The sequence below is a fragment of the Caloenas nicobarica genome, chromosome 10 (genome assembly GCF_036013445.1).
Source record: "Caloenas nicobarica isolate bCalNic1 chromosome 10, bCalNic1.hap1, whole genome shotgun sequence".
In the NCBI taxonomy this organism is placed as follows: domain Eukaryota; kingdom Metazoa; phylum Chordata; class Aves; order Columbiformes; family Columbidae; genus Caloenas; species Caloenas nicobarica.
In genome coordinates this window covers 11,133,988-11,161,266 of record NC_088254.1, presented here as the reverse complement: position 1 = coordinate 11,161,266, position 27,279 = coordinate 11,133,988, and the positions used below count along the sequence as shown (strand labels likewise).

Sequence of the window (27,279 nt, the reverse complement as noted above, 5' to 3'; positions counted from 1 at the left end):
AAGTGAGAATCTCACAGCGATGAGCAGGCAGCTCCATCAGCTGTTGCCTGCTCCCAGCCTCCTCCTTCACACACACAGGGAGTGTCTTTCTTTGAAGCAAAGAACACTGGACTGTTCTATTTTAAGTTTGCACAATTCTGGTTTTGATATAAGTTATCAGGTTAATTTCTGTCTCTATTAAAGTTAATAAGAGCCTCGCTAATAACTTCAGCACAGCCAGGACTTGGCAAAATATCTTTAATTAAGGTATTAATCATAAGTTACTAGAATTTTAAATATTTTAAATAACCTCCATATTAAATGAGATGGATTATGATACCTTACACACTATATATCTTATGAAATGAAATCTTGGCAGCAGACAGCAGAACTCACACTGATGCCAGTGGGGGCAACAATTCACTCCCACTTTCTTTTCCCAAACCCGCCAAGCGTTTCCAGTGACTCTGAACAAACCAGTGTCTCAGCCTCGCCTGCTGTGTAAAGCTGGGGATCGCTTTTCCTGGGTCACAGCGGCACTGCAGAGCCCTCGACACCCGGAAAATGCTTCGAGGTTCCGACTGCCGTCGCCGTGCTGACGATTACTGGTTATTATTTTCATGCTACAAATGCCTTATCCTCTAAGTGGGGACGGTAATGTCTACCAGGGAGGTTACTCAGCAATCCCCGTCGTGAAATCACATTTTCCGTCACTTTACTTTGCTGAAACTTGGCCATTCGATGTGAAGCGCTCTACCGCGGTCCAGCCGCCCGGCAGCGCCCCGAGCGCGCCCGCGCATGCGCGCTCCGTGGCGCCGCGCCCCGCGGCCGCACTACAGCTCCCGTCGTGCTCCGGGGCGGCGCGCAGGCGCGGCCGCTGCTGGCGGTGAGGGAGCTGGGGCGCTGCGGCCGCCGGGTGAGTGGGGAGCGGCCGCGGCGGGCGCGGGTCGGGGCTGTGGCCGGAGCGTGGTCGCGACCGCTGCAGCGGTGCCGGGCAGCCGTGGCGGGGTGGGCGGCGGCGGGCGCAGCCCTTTGCTCGCTGCCACAGCGCGGCGGGAGGGGCCGCGGCAGCGGCAGCGGCGGGAGGAGGAAGGAGAACGGGCTGGGTCGGCGCCCGGCCGGCCCGGGGCCCAGCGGCTCACCGCGGGGGGGCCCGAAACCTCGGCTGGTTTTCCGGAGCGACACGGTCGGAGCTTCCCTAGTGCGAGGCTGAAGGGCGCAGGGCGGGGTTTTCGTGTTTGCCCTGGGAAATGGGCTCCCCGGCAGTGGCCCGGGCAGCGGGGGCTGAGAGCAGCCGGCGGGGCTGCCGGGGCCTCGGGCAGAGGCCATCGGTTACCAGCCCCGGCTCGGCCGGGAAACCCGAAAACTGTGACTTTAAACACTTCGCCTGTAGATCTGGTTAGCATGATTCTTTCAACTTGCTGTGTATGTTTTCTACAACTCACGAAACACGCACGTTAATGACACTTAATGAGGGAAGAAGCTTTTCCGGTGCGCCCGCGGCCCGGAGGGTTCGGGCTCCGGGGAGCGGCCGGGCCCGGGGGCTCCGTGCGCGTCTGCACACCCGCTCGGCTGTACTTCTGAGAACTTGCACACAAGCTTTCAGTATAAGCCTCTGAAAGCTACCTGCCTGTTTTTTTGCGGGTAGGTGCAAGTTGTGTTGAAGTGCTGTTGTGAAGAGGTTGCCGTATGCTCTATATTTGCTATAATATATTGAGTGTATCCCCGAGACTAATGTTTTGCTAACTGTGTCAGGTGTACAGGGTTTGAAAGACAGCCAGTGACATAAGGGACAACCTGAAATTGGCTAGTACTTGGAAGTCTTCCCTAAGTAACAGAATGGGAATCAAGTGTATGTCTTCTACTGTCGCGTTCTAGACTTGTGAGTTTCGCCACTTTTTTGTAACAAATATCTGAACGTTTATAGAAACATTCAGATCTTTATATCTGTTACCAAAAAAAAGTTACAAAAAGAAACATCAGATGCAAACTGTCTGAACATTTATATAAATGTTTATAGAAATGTTCAGACAGTTTGCATCTGATGTTTCTTTCTGGCTGAAACACCTTTAGGCCGTTCTTCTAGGAGGAGATACTGTGTATCAGTGTCCACCAGCAGTACAACTCCATTGAAGAAAATCCAGATATTGTCAAAGAAAAAATGATGACAAAACACCCCTTATCCTGGTGGGTCAGTTGCTCGCGATGCAGTGATGCTGCCCTGAGTGCTGGGAGAGGGACTGGGCAGCTGGAGTGGTGATTACTGCCAGAGGGGCTTCTCAGGGTGGGCAGTACCTGCAGTAACTGGGATTTTTAGCTTACCTCAGCCTGGTATTTGTTCGGGATCATAGCACCTGCCCTACAGCTAGTTTGATGAGCACACCTGGAAGTGTGGCGGTGATGGGTGTGCTGAAATGCCACCTGCTGTGCTGCCCAGGCTGCTGCTTCCGTGCCCCGTGCAGCTTGCCTGATGTGCGTCAGGGCTCTTGACTGTCGCCTCTGCTATTTCCTGGGCTGGACGGGTACGTCCATACAGCCATGCAGTGTGCGTGACTGATTTTCAAGAACAGGCGCACAGGAGTGAGTTTTAATGGGACAATGCCAACTTGGCAGCTTAGCCATCACTCGGAGCACCCTGCCTGCAAGATAGCTGTGTCTTAGTTCTGTGCAGTTGCGTGCAGGACGCATAAAAGAGTAAATTGGGCTTTGTGTGGCTCCAGGTGCCCTCTGATACAGAGGAGAAGCTGGCAGGAACTGGAAATACAGGTGTTTTCCAATTTCCTTCATCATAGGGGAATCCTCATGCTCGGTGCGGTTACTCTGCAGTAGCTTCCTGTCCCCTTCTACTTCCCAGATCATCGTATGGACCAATGTGAAGTTGGGGAAGCTCAGTTTGCCCTGTATAAAAGTTAGTGGATTGTTTCTTTGAACAGAATGAAACCTTGGGCTTGCTTTTGTGGGAAATACGGCCCAGAATAGCTATTCCTTGCTGCCTGGAAAACATAATTTACCTTGACCAAAAGCCTTGGGCAAAGATGAGCTGCCACCTACTGGCACTGCACAGCTTGGGCAGGGGGATGGCTGCCGGTTCCCTGCCAGTTCTCAGGCCAGGGGATGGCTGCTGGTTCCGCGCTGGTTCCCCAGGCTGGAGAGCCTGGTTCCGGTACCCTACCCCAGGCGGAAGATTTGGAAGGCTTAGGTGTGTTTTTGAGAGCTGTCAGCTAAGAAAAGCAGCATTGGGCTGTTCAGAGTTATCATAAGGCATTACAAAAACATCCTAAGGAACCTGCTGGGATTATGATAATATTTATATTTACTCATTTTTCTCCTAGCTTTGGTAAATAAAGATGGCTCTTCCAAGTGCAGCACATTCTTCCTAAACAGATCTGTATGATCTTGCACACTGGAAAATAAAATTCTTGCCATCGTAGGGGTTCCCTGGGGAAGTGCTCAGCTTTGGCTCCTCCAAGCAGCTGGGGCATCCTGGGGCCCTGGCTGGCGCAGGAATGCGGGCGGCCCTGCAGCCCCCCCTGCTCCGGACCCCCCTGCTCCAGACCCCGCTGCTCCGGGTCGGGTTCACTCAGAGGCTGGGTGGAAGGAGTCTCCGAAGGAACAAATGAGATTAAAGTGAACTCTGCAAACGTGCTGGCCAAAACCGGCTTGGTTTGTTTTTCATGATGTCACTTCTATTTTAAAATCCAAGTTACGGAAACCATTTACAGTGGACTTTAACAGAACTGTAGTTTCCTGTGGGCAAGATATCTCTCAAGAATTACTCCTGTTACAGTCACAAGAAATTGTGTTCTGAAGTATAATAGAAATTTCTGGGAGGTGGATTTTTGAAAGAAAATTGGAAGCTATCTATTTTTAGAATCTTTCGGTTTTAAAAAAATACACTTTAAGAGAAGAGAAAACAAAAATATATTAACTTGTAGAGAAGAGGTGTGTGAAAGTTGCTTGACAGTCTTTTAGGGGATGATTCAGGTAATTGTCAAACAGCCTGAAGTAAAGTTACTGCTGTCTTCTAATTTCTTAGTTGTTCATTCATTTCTCAGGTAAAGGAATAATAGCAGGATTTTTGTCTCTGTGATGTCCAGCAGAATATCTTCATTTCTGACTTTCCAACTTCTCTTCTGCTTAACAGAGAATTGAAATTTGATTGATTGGAAGTGATGCTTTTGTTTCCATTTCCCTGAATGTTTTTTTTTAATGAGACGAATAAGCTGCTAGAGTGAAGAACTTACTTTATCTTATAGTTATATATCCGAAAAAAATAATATTAGCCCCTTCGAATGTTAACATATGTAATGTTTTCGTGGTAAAGCTAAGACGGATACTTAGAAGAAAACTAGCTCTGCTCATCGAAAAAGTGAAAAGTATATGCCTAGCCAAAATTGATGGTTACAGTTTTGCCTACAGTTTTGTAGTTAGATGTGCCACACATATTCAGACTCCAACTAAGTACTCCTAAAAACTTGCAATTTGTTACACATCTATTGTTGCCTATGCTGCACTGCTACAGTGAGTGATGGAAAGCAAATAGAGTACCAAATGTGTTTAATGGAAGGTGAAAGGGCTTGTTTGATTAGATAGGGCTTCAGCTGGCCTTTGTGCCTTTTTTAGGCAATGAGAATTCCTGATACCGTGTTTTAAAACCTGATTTTTAGTACATTATATATGAGTGTCATATATGGAATCATATGCTGTGGTTTCTTTAGTAGGGAATGTTTCTGAAAGTCATTACCCAGCAATCTCTGTGTAGCACAGACATGCTAATCAGTGCTACCATCATAATTTTTAAAGGTGTCTCATGTTAAGTATATGTTCACATTTTAAAAAATACTTTTGATTGATAAGTATTTGAAAATATGTCCAAAACTCAAATTTGCCGGACTGCATGTGATTCTCTTCCTCTTGCTCAAGTGAAGAGTCAGTTACAGAAATAGTGAGGTTTTTTTGCTCTGCTGCTTTATTTTTCACTTTTGTGTGTGTATATGAACACTGTAGCTCAGGATTTGAAATGGCTACTTTGATCATATTATAGAAACAAGTGAGACCTAAGGGCTATGACCTGAACACTAATTAATGTATTATGAAGGATGAGTAGTTTTCCAATGTAAAACACACGAAGGCAGTAAATAAAAGGTAATTAATTCTGGGTGACAGCATTTTGCAGCGATTCATGGAGAGGAAATAGGGGCTACGTGAATGTAATGTATGGTTATGCAGTGCTACTCTCCATCAGAGAAAGGGGAGCATTATCCTGCAGTATGCTAACTATACTGCTCCTTGTAATTACCCATTAAAACTACACCTTTTAATAATTGAATGCAAATGGACATGCAGAAATGTGGTAAATAGCAGCATGCTGATGTAGGATTCAGAGTGTGCAGCCTGGTCACAAACAACGCTGTGTAATCAGCTGCAGGAAATGTTTTTCCCTTATGATAGTGTGTAATGGCTTAAGCCGTAAGGAAGGGCAAACATTAAGGCTTTAGGAATGAGAGGTTTGCATGCACATTGAGTGGCATCTGCTGCAGCTACCAGCTAATTGTCCTTCAGCCTTTACACACCTGGAGAAACAAGTATCATGAGACTATGACAACTGTAGGAGGTGGCACATCAGACCATAGAGACACTCCTTGAGTTACTTCTAGAACACGGCTTTGAAAAACACAGGTGTGCTACTCTCTGCATTTTCTGCAGCCATTGAACTCAGATGTTCTCAGCTCTGTGGCCTCTCGCAAAAGGTCCAAGCTGTTCCAACATGTTTGGTTTTAGTTTAGAGGAAGCCGCTGTTCTTTTATGTAATTTATCATGAAACTGAGATTTCCTCCTGGTTTTTGTTGTGTCTGAACTTTACCTATGTTGGTAGTTTAGCTTTGTAATTATGTCCTATTGATGTGAACTGTGGTTTAAAAGTAAGGTCTAGTGTTGCTACCAGTAATATTTTTTAAAAGCAGACATCCTGAAAATAGCCATAAATATGTTCCTCATCCAGGTATAGATGTTAGTAGGTACTGAAAATTTACCATTCTTGCAAAGGCAATTCTTAAAACCAGATATACTTTACAGATAAACTTGACTGAATGACTTGAATGAACCTTTATGAGCTCACGTCCGTTCAGTGTCTCTGAATTAAAATATCACCCACCATCGATAACTGTGACTGCCAGGGAGACCTTTCTTGATGTAAATAACTGAGGTGAAGGAATCCTGCAAGTGGGATTCCATGGTATAGTATGTATATAGTGCCTTTTGTTTCCTTTTACTTAAAAGATGATAACTTTAAATTGATCTGGTTTTGAAGTACAGAGTAAGTGAAGGTTTGAAGTTATGCAGTTAGTGTATGTGGTGTGAGCATCTGAACTGGAATGTGGGCTGTTGGAGAACAAGAGGAGTTAGGGAGCCTAATGAGCCTGGAGGTATGGATGTAACTTTTGCTCCCCAAATGCACTGTAGCAACTCTTGCTCACTTACAGAGAGTCATTCTAGTTACCTTGTTTTGTGTGTGTGCTCAACTTGAAGCAAGAATTTGACTGAAAAAAAAAAGAGAATGCCAGAAGTTCTTACAGAAAAATGAGAGAAACCAACATGTCTGCTTCAACATGGTCATGATTAACTGTTTGTCTTTTTTACAAGTCAAATGCTCAAAAATTGTGACTGTTAAAAAAAAAAAAAGGTTCCCTGTGTTCTCCTGGTCTGTTAGAAGTTCTATATAGAGACTGTACCTCTTCCGAAGGACTCCAGTTTTCTTTAAGTATAATATTAAGTGAGCAGATATGCAGTCTGTTCTGTATTTTTAATATGGGGGGTTTTTTAGTAGTAGGATTGACGGGAGTGTTGCTACTTTTGACCTGTATTCCCTAAGCCTTTCATCAAGGTATTATAATTTTCCTCAGACAGAACAGAATGTTACTTCAATGGCAGTGCTATAATTAACTCAGAGGGAAACTTCCTTTGTTCCCTCTGCAGGTAATACACAGGGATATGAGTCAGTAATAACCAATTAGCTTGTTTGTAGGGAAGTTCTCCTTTACTGCCCTTGAACAGCAGCAGCAACAATAAACCAAAAGCACCTTAACTCTTCTTTTGATTGTACTATCTGTAGAAACCGGTGGTGTTAAGCTGGACTCATATATACTGGGTATGTTGGTATCTCCTCCCTCCTGGTCTGCAGCCGGCCCTGCTCCGTGGGAATTATGGCCTTGGAGTTCAAGAAAACTGGGTACTGGCATTTGTCTGAAAAATATATATAGCTTAGTTACTGGTGGAAAAGGGCATGGCGGGACGGGAGTTGTGTCAGTGAAGCAGAAAGGTGTAGACGGTGTAAAGAGCTTCCAAGCACCCTTTGTTGTAGAATGACAGATAGGAATGAATACTGGATGAAAAAGCTTTCCTTCCAGGGAGGTATTTGGAGATTGAAGATGCTTTGTAGTTGGGATGTTTACCTCAGCTATGGTAATTCTTCTTTTTTTTTTTTTTTTTTTTTTTAATAGAACTGGTTAAGAATAAGAGTTGACTTTTTAAGTATTTGAGCAACTTGCTACTGCCCAAGTCATGACACTCCCATTTCGAAAGGACTTGGACAAGTACAAAGATCTTGATGAGGATGAAATTCTTGGCAAACTTTCAGAAGAAGAACTGAAACAACTGGAAACTGTTTTGGATGATCTTGACCCTGAGGTAGGTTTTAGCCAAGAGAAGTTTTATTTTTTCAGAAACTGTTCTGAAATAAATTGAGATGTCTGTCTTTTTTTTTTTTTTCTTTGTACAATATACTTTTGGACAGAGTTTTTTCCTAGTCTGCTAATTATCTTATTTACAGATATACATGTGTATATAATGTTTGAACTGTTTATTTCCTGTTTGCAATGTGAGTGCAACTGCAGTAGAGGAAGAAGGGATTGTCAGGAGAAGACTTCTGGGATTTATTTATAAATAAAAATTGCTCTTAGTCATGTTCTTGAAAAGAAAGTTTATTTAGAAAGGCCTGTTTAACTTCCCTGTTTCCAGTCTTGTTTGGTAAACAGCCTTTTTGCATCCATTTCTGTTTTGTTGCCTCTGGAGTTGGAGGTCAATGGGGGAGGGAGGGTGCAAACCTCTTCTAAAATTTCCTGGTCATGTGTCTGGTAGCCCATAGCCATTCCTGTCCTCGTGCTGACTTTGCAAAGAGGACATAAATAATTACTCGGCTCCTGAACTATTATGTCAGAAATGAGTATTGAATAAGGAATATTTTAGCTTTCTGTTATAAAGAGCTGAGTTATGTCCTCTACTGATACTGCAACTAATGTCAGAGTCCAAGACTTGTGTTTTCACCTCCTAATTCTCTGTTCTTGCTAATAATATCAGGATTAAGTTTAATCTTGATGTTCAGGGATCACTTAAGAATATTATGATCTGCAAGATATTCTTGATATTTTGACTTTGGCTTTATAGACATTTTAAAGAGAAGTGGCAAAAGTGATTGGTTGTTTTTTATGAGTCTGAATTTCTATATGTTCTGTTCTTTCCATACTAATAGCCTCACTTTTTTTTCTTTAGCTGAAATATGTTGATGATAGCAGAAAAAACCCACCCCACCTTGAGTCAGGTCAAAAGTAGAAATACTCTGTGTTAAATGCTGGACAATAGTATAGGCAGTTGTCCTAGAGACTTAAAAACAGTGGATGTAAACAATAGAGGAAGCAGTCTCTTGGAGAATGTCTGAACTGTAAATAGCTGAGTTTTATTTACTACTACTCATTTAAATGGTGTTCATTCTAGAAACGAAATGCAAAGTGACTAGCAAGTCAAGTGCTGGGAGCTGTTGTACTTAAAGAATTGCATCAGTCCTATTCAGAGTGCAGTGTGCTCTGTTTTTAACTATATTCTTGGCATCTAAAGAATACATTACCTTGTGTCCTCACCTGCCTCAAAAAAAGGAAGTTGGCAAGAGATCAAAGATTGCCTAAAAAGGATGATGTATCGAGTTTGAACCTTGAGGAGAGGGGGAAGAAAGAGGGAAATGAAACTAAACAGGTGTTCGCTCAGACTGAGCTGTACTCAATTCACTCCATTTTGTTTTGCAGAATGCGCTTCTGCCTGCAGGCTTCCGACAGAAAGACCAGACTGCTAAAAAGGCTTCAGGTCCCTTCGACAGGGAACGACTCCTGGCATACTTGGAGAAGCAGGCTCTTGAGCACAAAGACAGGGAAGACTATGTGCCTTTTACAAGAGAAAAGAAAGGTAACACCGCCCTTTCCGGTGTAAGAGTTATGAAATCTCTAAAGTGGACTAGCCAGAACTGCTGTGAACCAAAGTTTATTGAAGCACTGGCAGCTGCAATGCATTTTCACTCGTGGTGTTTCCAAACGAGTGCTACTGTGCAGAGGCGGGATGCTTCATGTTCAAGCATTCTGTGGCGCTGGGGCTGGTGTGCTGTTGGCCTGTAGCACAGGAAGGAAATAAGACTCAAAGATTTTATCAAAGATTGCAAAGTTCTGATGGGGGTGGTATCCTCAAAGTAAGAGCTACCCCTGACTTGTGTCAATAACAAATGCTGTTGTTGTGCCTGTGGCTTATACCCTGTGGTGCTGAGCACAGACAGTAACGTTTGTAATCCTGTGGTGAATGAAAAAAAAAATAGCAGTAGAATGATGTTGTGGTAGTTACTCAATAGTGTGCAAAGACATTGTAGGCTGACAAGGCCAGGCAAGTGGTGTATGCCATCATGTTTTCTTTCTAGTACCCTTACTGAGAGGTTTAATAAAATTGTATAGTTGTTGTTACTAACTACACAGTTAACATCGCAAGGAGCTTTGAAGCCTGGCAATGGTTTAGTGGTCTAAAAACTATGGAAACACTGACCCAGTACATGGACACGTTATTAAAGCCTGGGATTTCAAATCTCTGTTTTGGATCTAGTTGCAATGTACTGAATATGGAAGGCAGTCAAAGGTGCCTATAGCAGCGGTGCCCTTATGGGGCAGGTGCCTGTTGATCCTGGGTTTGGCTGTGCTGTGTGCTGCTGCTTCCTCCTGTCCTGCCTCTTGCCTGGCGTATTTGCTGGTGGATGTTGGAGACAGCCCGATGTTTGAATGTGATTGAGCTCAAGTATATTGGGGCCTTGCAGCTGGTTTGGGGACCCCCTTGCAGCCCCACCAGCTTGTACACCGCTCCTTCAGAGTGTGAGGCTGGGCATGGGGGATTTGTTCTAGTTAGTACTGCTTTTTCTGCTGAGTACTAGTGCCTCGTTCAGATAGGTGGTTATTTAAAGTCAGCTTACGTATACACATACGTGGCAAAACTATTCATTTGGGTAGATAAAATCTGTGAGAATAATGTAGAAAAACAGAAGGGTCCAGCTGTAACGCAGATCTTGGTTAAGAAAGATCAAATGTCATTTCCTTTATGTAATAAAGTATTACTAAATAATAGTCTGTCTGGATGTTGCAATGTCATACCAGTTTAGTTAGTAAAATTTCCTGTATCTCTTAAAAAAAATTGCTATTTAATAACTTCTTCTACCATTTATTTTGCTACCATAGAAGAATAGAAAATAATATGAAAATAAAATGTAGCTTCATTAAAACTAAAAATGTGAAACTAAACATTCAGTATGGAAATTCATGGTCTGCTAAATGGGCAGGAGACAAAAAGGCTAAGCTCACTTTACAGGAGGTGAGGGGTAACCTTTTCTTTTTCCCTCATGAAAACATTATGGTTCAGCTTTGACTTGCTGCCATGTTTGTAGCCATTCTGCACAAAAATGGCAAACCTATGTAACTTAATATTTTAAATCAAGAAATCATGATCTTTACCTAGATGTAAAACTTGGAAATGGAGTGGAGCAAAACTTAATATGTTTGTAGGATGTTTTTTATGTAGAGGTAGCTCTTATCCTAATGTGTGTTTCATTAATATTAAAACAGACAACTATGGCTTATAGTTTTTCTCTTTGGCTAGATAAATGTACTATGGAGAAACACTAACAATTTTTGGAATGGAGTAGGTTAAAATCTTGCTTGAGTATTCTGTTCATTCAGAAGAAAACATTCAGATCTAGAGGTTTTGGGGGGAGAAAGATGGACTGGAGTTGCAGCTATTTTTCTCGATGCCATTTTTTGGGCCAGGTTTTGCTAAAATACTTCTGTGTGCCTAGCTGGTCTCATTGCTCTAACTTTGTCTAATTATTCATTTAATGGAGTAAGAAGGGTGAAAACAAATCTATCCTTCTTTCTCTTTCTTTTTCCTATTTCAGTAGAACTGATGTCCTGTGGGGTGATTTAGCCTGCCGGTTTATCCAAGAAGCTTACCCTGGGTTAATTTTAAACACCCTGGCTTGCTACTGATTCTAGTAACCTTGTTTCCCTACTACAGTGGAAAGGAGCATCTTCCCTTGCAGTTGTCCAAAGTACCACATTTTGGGGTAACATGTTATTAAAACAGTGTTGCATCTCTTTCACTGGCAGGTGACATGACTTCTCCAAACCTTTGGAACCTTTTTTTTTTTTTTTTTTTTTTTTTTGCTGTGTGCTATGAAATATGGAAGAACTGAAATAATGGAAAGTATCCTGATGTAGAGAGATGAACAGTGCTAAAGAAAAGTGGAGTTCAACAATCCCTAAATTATATTCTATTGCATTTTTCCAGTGCCTGGTTTTGTTTCTAAAAGCATCCTTAAAGAGATACTTTGTTTTTAAACATGATTTAATGACTTAAGTCACATTCTGTTCCAATTAAGTGTTGAACCGTACAGTAAACTATTGTTCAAGAGATTGATCAGGGCAATGTGGTAATAATTTCAACAAAACCAGCTTTGTCTCAACCTGTGTATGTCAGTATGTTGTAAAGATTTTACAAGGCACGCTGCAAGGGGAAGGATCCCTCAGTTAAAGAGTGAAGAGAGGCTTCAGTGCGGGAATCTGTTGCCCTCAAGTGTGTTCCACATGTCTGACTGAGTCTGACCAATGCTTCTCAGTTCTCTTGGAACAGCAAAAGATGAGGATTATTGCACCTGAGATAAAAACATATCTTATATCAGTAACGTACTTTGTGCTGTATAGTGCAAGGTGTTAGCAAATTATTATGTAAACCAAGCTTTGCAGTTCTAGCCTTTGCGCTCTCCTAGTCATGGCTTTCTCTTCCAACTCTCCCTCTGCATTCCTGTGGAGCGTGTGTGTTCTGTGTAGATTTGCATTTAAACTCCTGTGGTTGTTTTTGTTGTGGTTTTTTTTATTATTTTTTTTCTTTTTTTTTTCTTCTTCCTTCCTCTGTTCTCTGTCACCCAGAAAATATAGTTAGGCTGAAACTGCAGTCACCTGGCTGGAGCTCTTTGTTGGTGCCCTGGTCAGGTGTGGCTATAGGTCACCACTTGCTTCTGTTGCAGCAGATTTGAGGCACTGTGTTCTCTGTTTGCCCTTCAATCACTGGTCTTTAAAAGAAGTGTGCTACATGTTGTAAAATGAAGCTAATATCCTGTAGGAGCTTTGAAGAAACAACTTGTCGAATTGACATTCTCCATACAAGACCACTGGAGCAGAATAACATGTGATACCCTGACCTTAATGTAAAACAGTTTTCTAACTCACTTCTATGTGATCTGTCATCAGATAACAAATAACAGTGCTGTTTCTACAGTAAGACACTGAGGAAATTGCTTGTAAGTTGAATTTAAAAAGTTAGAATTAAATTGTGCTTACAAGTGAATTGATGAAGCCAAGTCTGTCGCACGGTAAGAATTGGTGACTGGGGGCTGTGTGAGAATGGTACTGGCAACATGCTGTGCATGGCCAGGCTGAAGAGATCTGACTGCTGCAAGGCTTTCAGTCTCATCTTGGATACTGTTGTTCTGTGTATGAAATATCTGGGGCACTTCAACAGACAGCAGTCAACCTTTCTGCCTTTTGAGCAATCCAATTGTGTGGAACTTGGAAGTGGAAGCTCATTCTGTTGCAAACAAAGCCTGTGAATTAATCCTGGGATTTACACCATTTAACCTGTTAGCTAAAGACATAGAAGGCCTGAAGATATAATTATTACAGAAATGATGCGAACATCTCTGAAATTTGCCTCTTCATGTTGTATTGCTTAATCTTTGCAGTGTTCTTGTTGGCTGAAAAGGAGGATGTCATGTTCCTTGATGTGATCAAATCCCTGCTATTTGGAAACGTTCCACTTGAGGGCCAAGAAAGCTTTTCATTTCATGGGCTGCACAGACGTGTAGGGTGTGGGTTTTTTTTTTAAGCTTACATTAGGAAAGGAGGAAGAGAATTGCCAAACTGTCTTGGCAGCAGGCCTTGAGTTAAATCATTGTCCCCAGAGACACAGGGGTCTTACCATTTTTGAAATAACTTCATTACTAGAAATAGGGAGTGGGGAAGGATCTGCTTTCGTATGTGCATTGTAAACCTCTGAACTCTTGGACTAGGATGAGGTGAAGCCAGTGAATGAGACATTATATACACAAGGGTGTGACCTGTTTTATAACAAAAACTGCTCCTGACCCATTTCATGTGACTAGAGCTGGCTGCAATGAACACTTCTATAGGGGGACAGCTTCTAACATTTTTGCTTTAATAAAAACTGAATATCCTTTTTTAATTTTTTTTTTTTTTTAGATTATCTTAAGAGTCAGGCATGTATGGATAAATTTAGTCTTACTTTGAGGAAGCAAATGTTTAGAACCAGAAGTTCCTAACCCATGAAATTAAGAATTACTTAAAACAACATCAGGAAAAGTAGTGCTTTTTTGTGGGTACTGTGTGATGAACCAGACAGGAGGCTGATCTAAGTTAAAATACTTTTTTACAAAGTTGCTTTTAATTGAGATCAGTTGCCTTCTCCTACTCACTGCCTGCTGCGCTGGTGCTGTAAATAGGATGATGTGAGTGAAGGCTCAGGTGCTCAAATCACACTTTCCTTCTCCTTCCTTATACTCTGAAATCCTCACTAGTCTGTATTACTGAAGGGAAAACAGCACAAACATCAAACAGCTTTATATCACATGTATACTGTTCATGGGTTAATGGAAACCTAATCAAACATTCTCTTCTGAAAACTGCAGTTCAAGTTGAAAGCTGTTCTCTCCCCAGTAAGTGATGCTGGTAAAATAAAATGAGGGTAGAAACGTACTGTGTCAGTTATATCAAAATAATCTTAAACATTTACTACCTAAGCCTTCCATTTATGAAGTTTTTATTTTCATCCTGAATCATCACAAACATAGTTTGTCTTGCACTGTCCATCAAACCTGAGGTATGGGTGGTAATGCCTGTCAGCTGCTTTCAGCTACTGTTTGTAGTCAGTACTGTTACATAAGGAGATTTATTTTCTGCTTCTAAATATGGATAATGACCATTTATACAACTTTCCAAAGAGATAGCAACCCAGGAACAAAAATACTATGTTGCTAGCAACAGATCTCGGTCATCAGACTGTGTTGTTACAGAAAAACCTCATCCACTTCTTTGAAGTCTGTTCCAGTGGTAATGCATTAACTTCATTTACAATAGTTTGTAGTTCATTTTCTTTTTAATTTAGGATGGGCATTTGGAGAGAGAGAAAAGGTGGATGAGTTTTGTTATGCCCGTGTCTGCTGTGGGACAGAGTAGCTGACTTCAGGCATTGCTTCCCACAAGTGGTGAAACCAAAGCCCCACTTTGTCGGAATTTCCCAGAAATTAAACTGAAACATCCCCATAAAGCTTCTTGTAATTGGAAGGTATTTAAAAATGCTAAACTTAGTCTAAACATGTACCAAGATACACTTGTATGGAGTATGAGGAAAAAAAAAAATCTTGGGCTTCTGGCTTCTGCCCAGGTCTTCTGATTCTAGTGCATGGTGGGTTGTCATCGTGTAACTGGGATGAGCTAGTGTGGTTTGTGTGTGGAAATGATTTTTAGCTGTAAATATGGAAGAGGGTAGGCTCCTGAATTAGCACTGTGGCATCATAGGAAGATTATTAACCCTGGGAATTAACTAAAGGAAGGTGGAACCCAACCCCTTCCCACAGCTCTGTCTGCTGGTAGCTCAGGCAACTTGGAAAGTCTAAAAAGTTTGAATAACTCTTAAGATTAGATTTGCCATTTTCTAGTTGTGAATTACTTCTATCAAATGCATTGGTTTTGTTCTCTCATGCAGTACTGGAACTTTTATTTACCACATTAATTTGTCCTGAACCTAAGCACCTCCCGGGTTCTTACCCAGTGGTAGACTACTTTGTTCTGAACGGCCAATTCTAAATCATCCAAATCTGAACTGTTTCGGAATAACTGTTAGAATATCTTTCTCATTTTCTGATTTCTTACCCTAACTTTTTAGCTGAAGATATATGCAGGAATTATGCTAATCGCACAGACCTCCATTTATAATGCATTTCTCCTAAAATAACTTTTCCCATTACCTATCTGTAATAACTAAAATGTTGGTGCAGAATGTGATATTACTACTGCTCCTTTTCCCATTGAATCTTTTGGGACCTTTCTAAGTATCATTTTAGAAAATAGTGTCGTTGGCAGAGAAACCTATTATCTTGGTTTGTGCTGTTCACAAACTATGGTTTTCTCAAACATCTCATGCATCCTCTTTTTTACTTCAAAACTGAGTTAACATCTGAAATCAGAAATATCATGTATGCTGTAAAACTGCAGTGAATGTCCAGGTCTGCGATTTCAGATGCTTCTGTGATATTCTATTTCTCTGATACATTCAGATTACAGTTCTTCCTGGGTCCCTTTCTGCCTTGGGAGGATATCGGCCATTGTTCTCTAGCAATACTAAATTTTCCTTACAGGTACTTTTTCTATGCTGTTTAAAATCATAGAATCGTAGAATGTCGTGAGTTGGAAGGGACCCACAAGGATCATTGAGTCTAACTCCTGTCCCTGCCCAGGACAACCCCACAGGTCACACCATGTGTCTGAGGATGTTGTCCAGTCTCTTTCTTGAACACTGTCAGGCTTGGGGCTGTGACACCTCCCTGGGGAGCCTGTTCCAGTGCTGCAGCACCCTCTGGGTGGAGAACCTTTTCCTGATGTCCAACCTAAACCTCCCCTGGCACATCTTCCTGCCATTCCCTCAGGTTCTGTCACTGGTCACTAAAGAGAAGAGTTTGGTGCCCGCTCCTCCTCCTCCCCTTGTGAGGAAGCTGTAACCGCCTCAAGGTCTCTTCTCAGTGTCCTCTTCTCCAGACTGAACAAATCAAGTGACTTCAGCTGCTCTTCATACGGCTTCCTCTCCAAACCCTTCACCAACTTCACGTCCCTCTTCTGGACACTCTCCAGTTGCTTAATATCTTTATTTTTTATCCTGTGGCGCCCAGAACTACACACAGTGCTCCAGGTGAGGCCGCACCAGTGCAGAGTACAGTGGGACAATCACCTCCCTGCCCAGCTGGCAATGCTGTGCTGGATGCACCCAGGACACAGTTGGCCCTCTTGGCTGCCAGGGACGCTGTTGGCTCATGTTCAACTTGCATCGACCAGAACCCCCAGGTCCCCCTCCGCGGAGGTGCTTTCCAGCATCTCATCCTCCAGTCTGTGTGTACAGCCAGGGTTGCTGTGTCCCAGGTGCAAAATCCAGCACTTGCCCTTGTTGAACTTCATGCGGTTGGTGATTGCCCAGTTCTCCAGTTTGTCCAGATCCCTCTGCTGGGCCTCTCTGCCCTTGAGAGAACCAACAGCTCCTCCCAATTTTGTGTCATTGGCAAACTTACTAAGTATTCCTTCAAGTCCTGAGTCCAAGTCGTTTATAAAGACATCGAAGAATGCTGGCCTAAAGATGGAACCCTGCTAGTGACTGGTCACCAGCCTGACATTATATTTTACTTTCTAATCCTTATAATGAACAAATAAGATTGGAATCATGATACAGACTCCTGAAAATTTGGAATAAGTAATGTTATATTCCTGCTTGTGGTCTGTCTTCATCTCTGACTTTCAAGAACAACCAGAAGAAACCTCATTCCTTTATGTTGGCCTTGGTGCTTTTCGCAGGATTTACTCAATGTAATATGTATTCCTTAAGTACAGAAATGTTTAAAGATAAGTAGCTATATAATACAAGGTAACATCAGACTTCTCATTTTCTTCATTCCAGGGAAAATATTTATCCCCAAGCAAAAGCCTGTACAGTCTTACACAGAAGAAAAATTCTCTCTGGATCCAGAACTGGAGGAAGCCTTGACCAGTGCCACAGACACAGAATTAGGTGACCTTGCAGGTTAGTTTTTTTGAAGTATGAATGGGCTGGTGCATATTTAGACAAGATCGATCTATAATTAATGTGGTGGTGTATTTGTTATCTGAAATGTGACTATATGAAGTCGTAGTTGTGATAGAAACTAGAACATGTTATATACCAATTTGGTTATGGTGTATCATCTTCATTGATTTGTGGCAATTTATGGGAAGATAGATTATTTTGGCCTGCATAAGATATTTGATTTTCAAACTCAAAACCTTTAAGTTAATTCCTCAGACTGGCTGGTTTTTGCTGTGTACACTACCGCTTTTTTCTGAGTACAAGAATGTGTTGCTGTATACCTGTATCCCTGAAACTTCAGTCAAGAATTTTGTGACTGAATTGCACTTCTAGCTTTGTGTGAACCTGGTGAGCTCAAATCTTTCTAAGATGCGAAAACCAACTAAAAGTCTATCATTAATTTATTTTTTCCACTTTTCTTAAAATTATTAAGAGATAGAATGGCTTATTGTATTGATAACTGGGTCTTTTACAAACATCAGTTGTTATTATTTAAAGGAACCCTACTTCTGAGCTGAGTTATTCAGGAACAGTAAAATTTCCTGTATTTTTTTCCTTGTACAGCTATACTGGGAATGTCCAACTTGATAACAAACAATCAGTTCTGTGATGTAGTAGGAAGCAGTAATGGGATTGACAAAGACAGCTTCTCAAGTAAGTGTGTACACAAGGGCTGGATAAATGAGTTCTTTGTACTGCACATAGTTACGATAGCATTAACTATTTTCTGTTGCACTGGCATTCTTTATAGACTATTCAGTCTTGAATTCGAAATGTGCATGTCTATAACATTGCTAATTGAGTTTTGGCAAGAGTGGAATTAAAATATCTATGTACACTGAAACCTATTTTGCAATTAATTCACTTTTTGAGGGATAAAAGTAGGCTTTTGCTTGTGTTGGTTTTTAGGTGTCAAGTTTGTGTTTGTAATTCAACCTCTAAGTGCCTTCTGAAAAAAGCTGGTGTGCAAGAGAAGTAGAAAGGCTGCGAGGACCTTTGGAAAATAATTGAACTTTATGAAAATATGGTCAGGAAAGGATGGTGTGCTTTTTGGGTGGGAGGGAGATGTAAAGACTGAAATGATATTTAAATAAAGTAAATATTTAATATATGTATCACTCATTCACACTGAAAGTATGTGACCTGTTTGATTACAATTAAATGCCTTTTCAGATATAGTAAAAGGTGAAAAAATGTTGCCTGTTTTTGATGAACCACCAAATCCCACAAATGTGGAGGAGACACTGCAAAGGATTAAAGATAATGATTCCGGTCTTGTTGAAGTTAATCTAAATAACATTAAGGTAATTACCTTAAGTCTGCAGTAAATATGCTGCTTTTTCTTAGTAGAAGACACTTTAAGCTGTGAAACTCTGTAAGATAGCACAATAGGCTTATTTAAGTACAGCAACCTTTCTCCGAAATGTTGCAATGTGTGTAATCTCAGAAACCTGGAGCTAAACCAATAAGCCATCTTGGTTTCTTTTGCCAAATGTGCATTTAAAAAGCCTTAGATTTTTCTTACTGCCAGCCCAGATTTCTGTGGCTGCCAAGTTGGCAACAGTTCCAGCAGTTCACCCTCGTGAGTTCACTTCTGCTTTGAATCCTTTGTCCCTGGTGAAGCAATACGCTCTCAGTTACTGCTGCTGCAAACACAGTGACGTTTGTACCCGACATCCTTTTGATGCTTGTACGAAAGAGCTGTCGGCAATTAGAGCAGCTTCTGCTCGTAAGTGTAACCATTGTGTTTTTAAACATGACTAATGCTTTTGCATATTTGAGTGAGAGAAAACAGAACTATAGCAGTCCTGATGCACAGGGATGGGCTGCAGCCTCCCTGGCAGCCTGGCCTGTTTGTTACCCTTACTAAAGGAAGAAAAGAAAACGTGGTTTAGGAATATTGTACAATAGAAAAATGCTAGCCAAAAACAAATGCCTAAAAAGGCAACAGAACAAAATTGCTGATATAATAAACTAAGAAATTTGCTACTTTAATTATGTAAAATTAATCCTTTTACACTTGGTTGCTACTACACTGTAGAAATTATCAAACTATAAACTGGCAAATTCTGGAATTATTCTTAATAGAACACGGATGATGAAATGCTAATGGTTTCACCAGTTAAAAACTCTAAATCTTTTTATATTTGTGAAAGGTTAATTTGATGCTGATAGTTAACAGAATGTTTGGTTCATGTAAATTTTGCTCGGTAGCAGTTCCAAGTCAGCTAAGGATTTTTTAACACTTCTGTGGTGACGATGGCATCAATGTAGTAAAGATGACTTTGCTTTATAGAATTGCTGTCTCTAATAGCCGTTGCATCTCACGTATAGCTTTGCTACACATGTAGGCCTTTACTGAGAGCCTGCTGGAGACCAGTGATAGTTACTATTATAGTATGTTTTGCTGTAAAGAGAATAAGATAATGGAAGAAGTTGGGAGAGAAGGGATAAACCTGTGTATCTCAAGAGACTGAAATACTGTTTTTAATTCAAGTACATACCAATTCCAACACTGAAAGAATTTGCAAAAGCCTTAGAAACCAACACGCATGTGAAGAGCTTCAGCTTGGCTGCCACCCGAAGCAACGATCCTGTGGCGGTGGTGAGTACTGCGGTGAACGCGCTTCAGTGCAGTGCAGGGGAGTTAGGATGGGAAGACAATGGTAAGGGATTGAATTGAATTGAATCCCGTTTAAATATTTAGGGATGAAAATGATTAAATTCCATTACACTGTAAAGTATGTTTTGTTTAACAAAATTCGTCGTGTCAAAGTTAGTAAATGATTACTAGTTGACTAATACACAGCAATGTGTCAGATGTATGAGATGAGTGAGAATTCTTTTTTTCCAATCCCTTCCCCCTGATTTTTCATTTTGATAACCTTCTCCCTGGTTTTCCTTCTTTCCTAATTGTTTAGTTCTTGATGTTCATTCCATGAGCCAATAGCATAGTCAAAATTATTTAATAAAAAAAGCACATTTGAAGACTGGAAAAGTACATAGTATTTTTCAAATGAGTTTTAGTTGAAGAAAGCTGTAAAGTACATGTTTCTCGGATCTCTCTGCTACCAAAAATTGGCTTAAAGCGTTGGCATGAAAGCATAATATTAGTCAAGGTATCTAGTTTGACACAGTTGAAACATAAGTATTTATCATCTGGTCCTGTTTTTTCCTATGTTGAATCAAAAGCAGTAACTTATTTACTTGCAAATACAGAAGTAAGGAAACAGCACTAACTGTTTTGCCAGGACAATCCTTTGCATTTGTTTTTATTTCCAATTAGAAAGAAAACTAGTTTTAAACACTCCATTAAATGAACAAATTAATCTTTCAAAGCTTTGTTTGGAGTCAATTGAAAAGTTCCTTTTCAGTAGAACCGAAACATAATAAAAATCTCTAAAGGCTCATTATCTCAGGTGTGGTTTTGTCGTGTGTGTTTTTTTGTTTTGTGTTGTTTTGGTTTTTTTCCATTGTGACTTGATACAAAAAATGTGATTTTTATGATAGTAAATCTCAGCAGTTACCAATTCTTGTTTTCTTATTTTCTCAGAAATAAGATCAGGTATATGCCATTCCCATAAGAGCTTTGAATTTTACTGCTTCCTACCAAAGCATTTTGAAAGTCAGATCTCCTGTTTACAAATTAACCACATCTAATTCTCCTTTCAGTTGACTAGTGCCCTTTCTTTGGCCTTCACTTAGCAGCTTGCATTACTCATTGCATGCTGAGAAGGCTTACAAAATGGAATTGGTCCAATATGCTAATTTCGCACAATTTATATTCTGTGTAGCTTTTTAGTTTGTAACGAGAGAGAGACTTTTTCTTGATTACCTACATTCCTTTTTTTTTTTTTTTTAGTATTTAATGCTTGGTTGAAGACTCACTTTAGTCTCAAATAATAACTGAAAACTTGCAAATTTACAGTATGCATCTGTGAACTTGTTTGCTCCTATGGAACTACTTAGTGGAAATGGTTATCGCTATGTCCAATGATGTACTGTAGCAAAATTCAAAAGTTTAATGATGCTTTCTTGCATTCAAAGGCTCTTGCAGATATGCTGAGAGTAAACACATCATTAAAAAGTTTAAACATAGAATCAAACTTCGTCACTGGAGTTGGAATTTTGGCACTGGTCGATGCACTGAAAGACAATGAAACGCTGACAGAGATCAAAATTGATAATCAGGTAAGTGGAGGTGGTGGTGATAATATTGTAATTAAAATTGGTCTAGTTGACTGAACATTTTTAGAAGGCATGTGATAAACTTTCCAAAATATTTTACTTCTAAATATCTTAACCCCATGAATGGTTTTCTCAGAACCATCCAGTTGAAGGTGATTCCTGGTCACTTCTGTGCTTGCTTGTGCTTTAAAGTGCACTAACGTATTTTATGACCCTCTGCCTTTTAGATTAATCAAAATGAAGCTAAGTGTTTATTGACTAACATGATTAAAGTATTCTGATCTCCTAGGGTAAATACACATAAGCTCTGTTGTGTTTCTGTACCTTTTAACAGAGGCATCAGCTGGGCACACTTGCAGAAGTAGAAATTGCCAAGATGCTTGAAGAAAACACCAACATCCTCAAGTTTGGATACCATTTCACACAACAGGGACCTCGAGCCAGGGCAGCTGCAGCTATCACAAAAAACAATGATTTGGGTAAGATCTGTCACTGGAGAGTGGCTATAAATGAATGTGTGTGTGGCACAGGTTTTAAAGGTGTCTGTTTTTTCTGCTTCTCTGTTGGCATATCCAGGAGAGTTAAATATCAGTTTCAGATTTCTCCTGTGCTTTACTCCTACTCTTCTGTTGCTGCTTGACATTCTCCTTTTACTTTGTTGCAGGGTGTCCAGGTGTACGACTTGAGGATTTTTAGCACAGTCTAGAACATCCAAACTCCATGTGAGCTATGGCAAAGGGAGGGAAAATAATAGCTTTGATTGTTCAGTTTTATTCAGATAAGATTCATTTTTTCTTTAAAAGCACTAATTGAAATTAGAGGTGCAGGATGCCCTCTTCAGTGCAGCACACCCCGCCTCATTTGGATTGCTTGAGCAAGGAAACTGAACGTGCTGTCATGTGCAGAGGCTGGGTCTGGGCCATTCCTTCCCTCATGGTTCTACTCATGCACAGGTCCTTTCCCTGCCTCTCTTAAAGGTAGCTGGGAGCAGTGGCATCTTTATTTGCTGCAGTAAGTTTTGTTGGAGCTCATCTGTTAGAATTTTAACTGAATGGACCAGCAGAAAATTGGTTAATAATAAAGCACTTCAATGGAAATTATAATGATGTCAAATCTCAACTACAACAAAATAAAAGGGTCCATCTATTTAAATAGAGTTACATTTTAAAACTCCATTTAATTTTTGGCTTTAGATGCCATGCGATAAGGATTACACATCTCACCAGTGTGAAAATGGGCTAAGCAGTTTAGTAGTAGTAGATCAGGAATACATTAGAAGGGAATGACACAGGAAATTAGAATTTTATTTAAAGATCTGCTTCCTCCCTGCGTCAAGTTTAAAGTGGTGGAGAACAGCTCTGAAAAACGTGGAGGAGGAGTGACAGAAAAGAGCACTCAGACACTGCAATAACTATTTCTCAAAACAGACTGGAAATCAGTTATCTTTTCATCATAAAACTTCAGGTGTCTCTCTACTTTCCTTTAAGGTTTTTCTTTTCACTAGTTCTCATTTTAGTGTTTGACTGTTGGAACTCTATGTTTCTATTGATATCTTGCCTTTTTTTCTTTGCTTTCTTAGTCTGGAGTATGCGAGTAAAGGTTTCTGCAAATACCTTTTCATCTCTCCAGCCCTGATGCTACGGAGACAGGTTACTCTGAATACCCAGTTGGGTACTGAGCACCGAAAACACATATTCGAAGTCTCTCATTTCTGTCTTTGTACGTTTCTTCTAAAAAACCAGTCTACATCTTCTTTGTCCCTTGTTTACACTGTGGTGTACTACTTCCCTTTCCTTTGTCTGAAACTGTACATGTTCCTTTTAACTGCATGATTGGAGAAGTCTAAGGTTAGAAGTTCTTCCATCTGTTCTTGCAATTTGATGAAAGCAGGTACGTGTGACTTGGGTCACTGATTTGGATTCCAATGGAGATAAGTCTATCCGTTACTCTCAAAGTACTAGAAATACTGAGCAAAACTCCAGTCATTCAGTCAATCTTGCATATTCTTAAGTCTAAACAGCATGGGAGTTTTAGTGATTTAATTCACAAATTTTTGGTGCTTTTGCATTTTCTGACCAATTAATATGTTTTGATTGACAGATGTAATGTTTTAGGCTATTGAATGTAACATGATTTTTTGCAAAGTGGTAAATAGTATTAGATATACTATGAAACTCTTGTACTGTTTCTTTTGAAGCATGTAAGCTTCATTCTCCACCACTAGAAACCAGCAATGTAAAAACCAAGTACTGGCTAAATCTGCTTATCAAACAGAAAATGATTAATGTTTCCTGCAAGCATCTCTTCACAAATCTTTTGAAGCTGTTCATGAATAACACAATAAGCACTACTAAAGCATAAGCTTAAAATGATGGATAATATTAAGTGTTAATTACCTTAAGTTATACCTCTGAAACTTTATGTTGATGATGAAGAAATATAAAAAGTAGTTACATTGCTAAAATAGTGAAACTTTTTCTTTTCTCTCTCTTGTCACAGTTCGCAAGAGAAGGGTTGAAGGAGACAACTAGTAGATCTTGTTGTCAAAACTGTGTGGAGATTTGAAGGGTCGTCAAGGCACGCTTATCACCGTGGACTTTGGCAATCTTGGACTACATTTGCCTGGGTTAGAAGGGAAAAGACTGGAAACCCCATTCCTTTTAAAGCAAAGCTGAATTAATAATCTGCTGGTATGCATCACATTTTTCAGATTGAGACACAGTAACTGCACCAGTCTCTGTACCATAGTTTTTGATTGGTTTTTTTATGAACTTTTTTGTATTTCAAGACTCCAGCTGTGCTTGCTACTAAAAGTGTAATTCCAAATCAATGGTATAATTGTCTGTAGTCAAAGAATGGGACATTGAAGATCATTGGGCAGATAATGACCCAATTGAAATGTTTGTTAGAAAATCTGGGGGTGCTTATTTACGTTGAGGGGTGTGTATATTCTTGAAAACAATGCGTTAGTGATAAGGGATTCTTCACACAACAGTTGGACTCATGTAGAGCTGTTCAGCCTTGTTCACATGCACTGAAGAGAAATCTTTAACAGCTATCTTATTTGTGGTTTTACTTTCTTATTTTTGATTAGTTCTTGATACTGTGATTAAGTTTAAAGACATCCCTTTTAACCAGACAAAAATAAATTGGCTAAGGACTTCTCCCAAGAGATTTGAAGAACTAATTAAAAAGTGGAAGCCTTGCAAAAAGGAAAACAAAGTAGGAACCTCACAAAACGACAGCTTTTCTATTATGCCTAAGTCCTTTAAAGTCTTTCGTAAACATCCCATAACTGTATCTTGCTCTGTATCTAAACTGGATATGTTGTTAAGACTGATTTCATCAGCATTGTTTAGTTTGTATTCTTTGTTTAAAAATCCTTATCTACATTCATAAGTATAAATTTCTCTAGAAGTAGTGGACATGCATTTGTTAAAATCTGCATAGTTCTGTACAGGAGAAACCAGTAAAACCAGTGTCCTAAGTAGCTGGCAAATGGAAAAAATCCTTTTTTTAAAGCTGTTCCATTAAGCGATTAGTACGTCATATAAATTTATCATTTTTTAATAAAGCAATGAAGTAACACTTAAGAAAGGATTTTTCTGTTCTACTTATGTCTTGATGCTCCAACACTACATAAGACGTGCAGAAATTAACCAATATGCAGTGTCAATCTGTATGGTGTAGTAATTATTAAAGTATGTAAAGTTCTATATCTCAGCAAGCTAACAAGGCAACAAGAATCACTTCAACTTCTGTACATAATCACAGTAGACTTCTTTGAAATAATATCTGAGGCTTTTTGGTGCAGGTCTGTTTGGACTGTCCTATACTAACTTGGTCAATGTTGTCATGAGATCATAAGCTCACAAAAATGTTCTAAGGGACTGCTTGGCTATATTTATAGTGACACAGGATACAACTGACAACTGTTTTTATCAAAGGATCATAGCATGGTGAGCATTTTATGTACACAAAACATATGGGACTGAGATTTTTGCATCAGGTTGTATATACTATAAGAAGTTAACAGAGCAACTCTCTGACACTGTGCCCATGTTGTAATTTGCTGCAAATCTTGGTTTGGATCTTTAAAGACAAACTTTATTCTGCAGGTGACTTTGAATTTTACTGCAACTGTACAGAGAATTTTAAACTATAGTGCCTTCAATGAGGATGTGTATAGCTGGTTTATACTTGTGGAAAAACATTTTTTCCTATTTCAAAACTGGCCTTTTATTATAATTACAAATAAATGTGTGCTCTGAAAAGTATAGTTAGGATCAATTCTGTTAAAACCAAAGGCTATGCATACTGTAACTTCAAAACAACTAGAAGTAATCTGACTAATAACAAAAAGGGCTTATTTTGGCTTTGGCTTTTGTAAATTTTCAAGAACTTTTTAGATTTTGAAGTTCTTATTTAGTATGCATAAAGTCACAGTTAAGTATGTTTTTATAGGCATGATGTATAAACGTGGCCAAAGCATGTCATGTGCTGAGTTGCCTAAAGCTGTACTTTACTTTTTTTTTATTTGCTAAGGACCATAATCATTTTGTGTCAAAAAACAGGCTGTCATGTCTTCCTTTATTTGTTGAAGGGCTGCATGTTCATGGAAATCTGTTCACGTATTGTGATTCTGTGATGATATATTTTATCATTATCTAACACGATCAGGCAGTCATCTCCTACTTGAAGATGGAGAAAAATGAAAGGGTGGATTATGGAAATGATAGCCCAAATCCCTTCCTTACTTTATTAAATCAAGTTTAGCTGCTTAATGATTTATATCCCAGTTGAAGGCAGAGGCTGTTAAGCTCCAGCTCCCAGGTGTCCTGGCACAGATGACAGTAGTGAACCTGAATAATTGGTTGAGCTCTACAGACAGTAGCTGAGGATTTGACTGCTTGGTGACACTTTCAGGACAGGTATGACAGACTGGGCATAGAAAACTATGGCTTTTTTTTCCAACCAGAAGGGTCTGACCCTCCAAATTGTTGAAAGACATTAGGCATGGTGCACAGAGCAGTTACAACGATCACTTTTGTGCCTACAATGTGTATCCTTTTTGGAATAAATGAAGGGATTCAGTCTGTAGCCAGGAATCATAAACAGTCTCAACAAGCAAAGTGAAAACCCTGATGAAATGCTATCAAGTGTAGTGTGATCTTGGTTATGATTTTATTGAGTGCAAAAGTGGTATTACTTTGATAACCAGCTACCATAAGCACAAGGTCTTTTTTTCAAAAGAAGTGATACTTTTTTCTTCTTGATTATTTTGCAGGCTTAATGCAGAACTCAAATGACCACAATGTTGATTCTGTTGGTTCCAAGCTAAGCATGGAAACATAGCCTATATTCCAAAGCAATTATCTGTTTACTGTTGTATTTTAAAGGAATTGCCTACTTCTCTCTGCAGCTTGAGTAATGCTGTTTGTAAGCTACAAACGAGCAAGTATTCAGTTTAAATTTCCATTGAGGAAACATGAATTGAGTGTTTTAGCATATCAGCACTATATGCTGTCAGATTGTAACCCAGTACAAGTTTTGGATGATTAAAGTACTGTATTCTTGTTGTGGTTTGGAGTGTGTACGTTTGTTTTTTAATTGCATACTGACTTGCTTAAAGTTGACCAATCTGTTTATGTCAGGCTATTACTTTTTCTTCGGTAGGAAAGTGAGTGACCAAAGGCTGCCACCTCTGTGGAGCTCGTTTTTCACAGAGTAGGCAGCAGCAGGATGTGTACCAGCTGTAAGGACGGTGACAGCGTATTGTCGCACCTGTCCCATCCACACAGACCCGTAGAGGAGCACTGCGGTGGGCGTTCGGGTGGTTCCTGCAGCATTGCTTTGGTCACGTTC

General features: G+C 40.0%; 1 protein-coding gene across 3 annotated transcripts; it reads left to right on the top strand.

Annotated features, from left to right (window-relative positions):
• The first annotated feature begins 846 nt into the window (after positions 1-846).
• On the top strand, positions 847-26,990 carry LOC135992474 (tropomodulin-3-like). Of its 3 annotated transcripts, XR_010606734.1 has the most exons (12): positions 847-895; positions 7,479-7,665; positions 9,054-9,210; positions 17,062-17,184; positions 17,791-17,880; positions 18,400-18,530; positions 19,724-19,831; positions 21,274-21,417; positions 21,749-21,893; positions 22,994-23,133; positions 23,914-24,104; positions 26,702-26,990. XR_010606734.1 is itself a non-coding variant. In XM_065641666.1 (10 exons), the coding sequence occupies exons 2-10, from the start codon at positions 7,540-7,542 to the stop codon at positions 23,943-23,945; spliced, it is 1,056 nt and encodes a 351-aa protein (XP_065497738.1). In that variant the 5' UTR covers positions 847-895; positions 7,479-7,539; the 3' UTR covers positions 23,946-26,990. The 3 variants fall into 3 exon arrangements, 1 of the variants encoding a protein (XP_065497738.1); XR_010606733.1 differs by having other exon boundaries at positions 23,914-26,990; XM_065641666.1 differs by lacking the exon at positions 22,994-23,133 and having other exon boundaries at positions 23,914-26,990.
• Positions 26,991-27,279: the final 289 nt, after the last annotated feature.

Coding starts and splice junctions, on each gene's coding strand:
- LOC135992474 (XM_065641666.1), top strand. CDS start 7,540: ATGACACTCCCATTTCGAAAGGACTTGGACAAGTACAAAGATCTTGAT. Junction 7,666..9,053: donor TGGATGATCTTGACCCTGAG/GTAGGTTTTAGC, acceptor TTTGTTTTGCAG/AATGCGCTTCTGCCTGCAGG. Junction 21,894..23,913: donor CACAAAAAACAATGATTTGG/GTAAGATCTGTC, acceptor CTCTTGTCACAG/TTCGCAAGAGAAGGGTTGAA.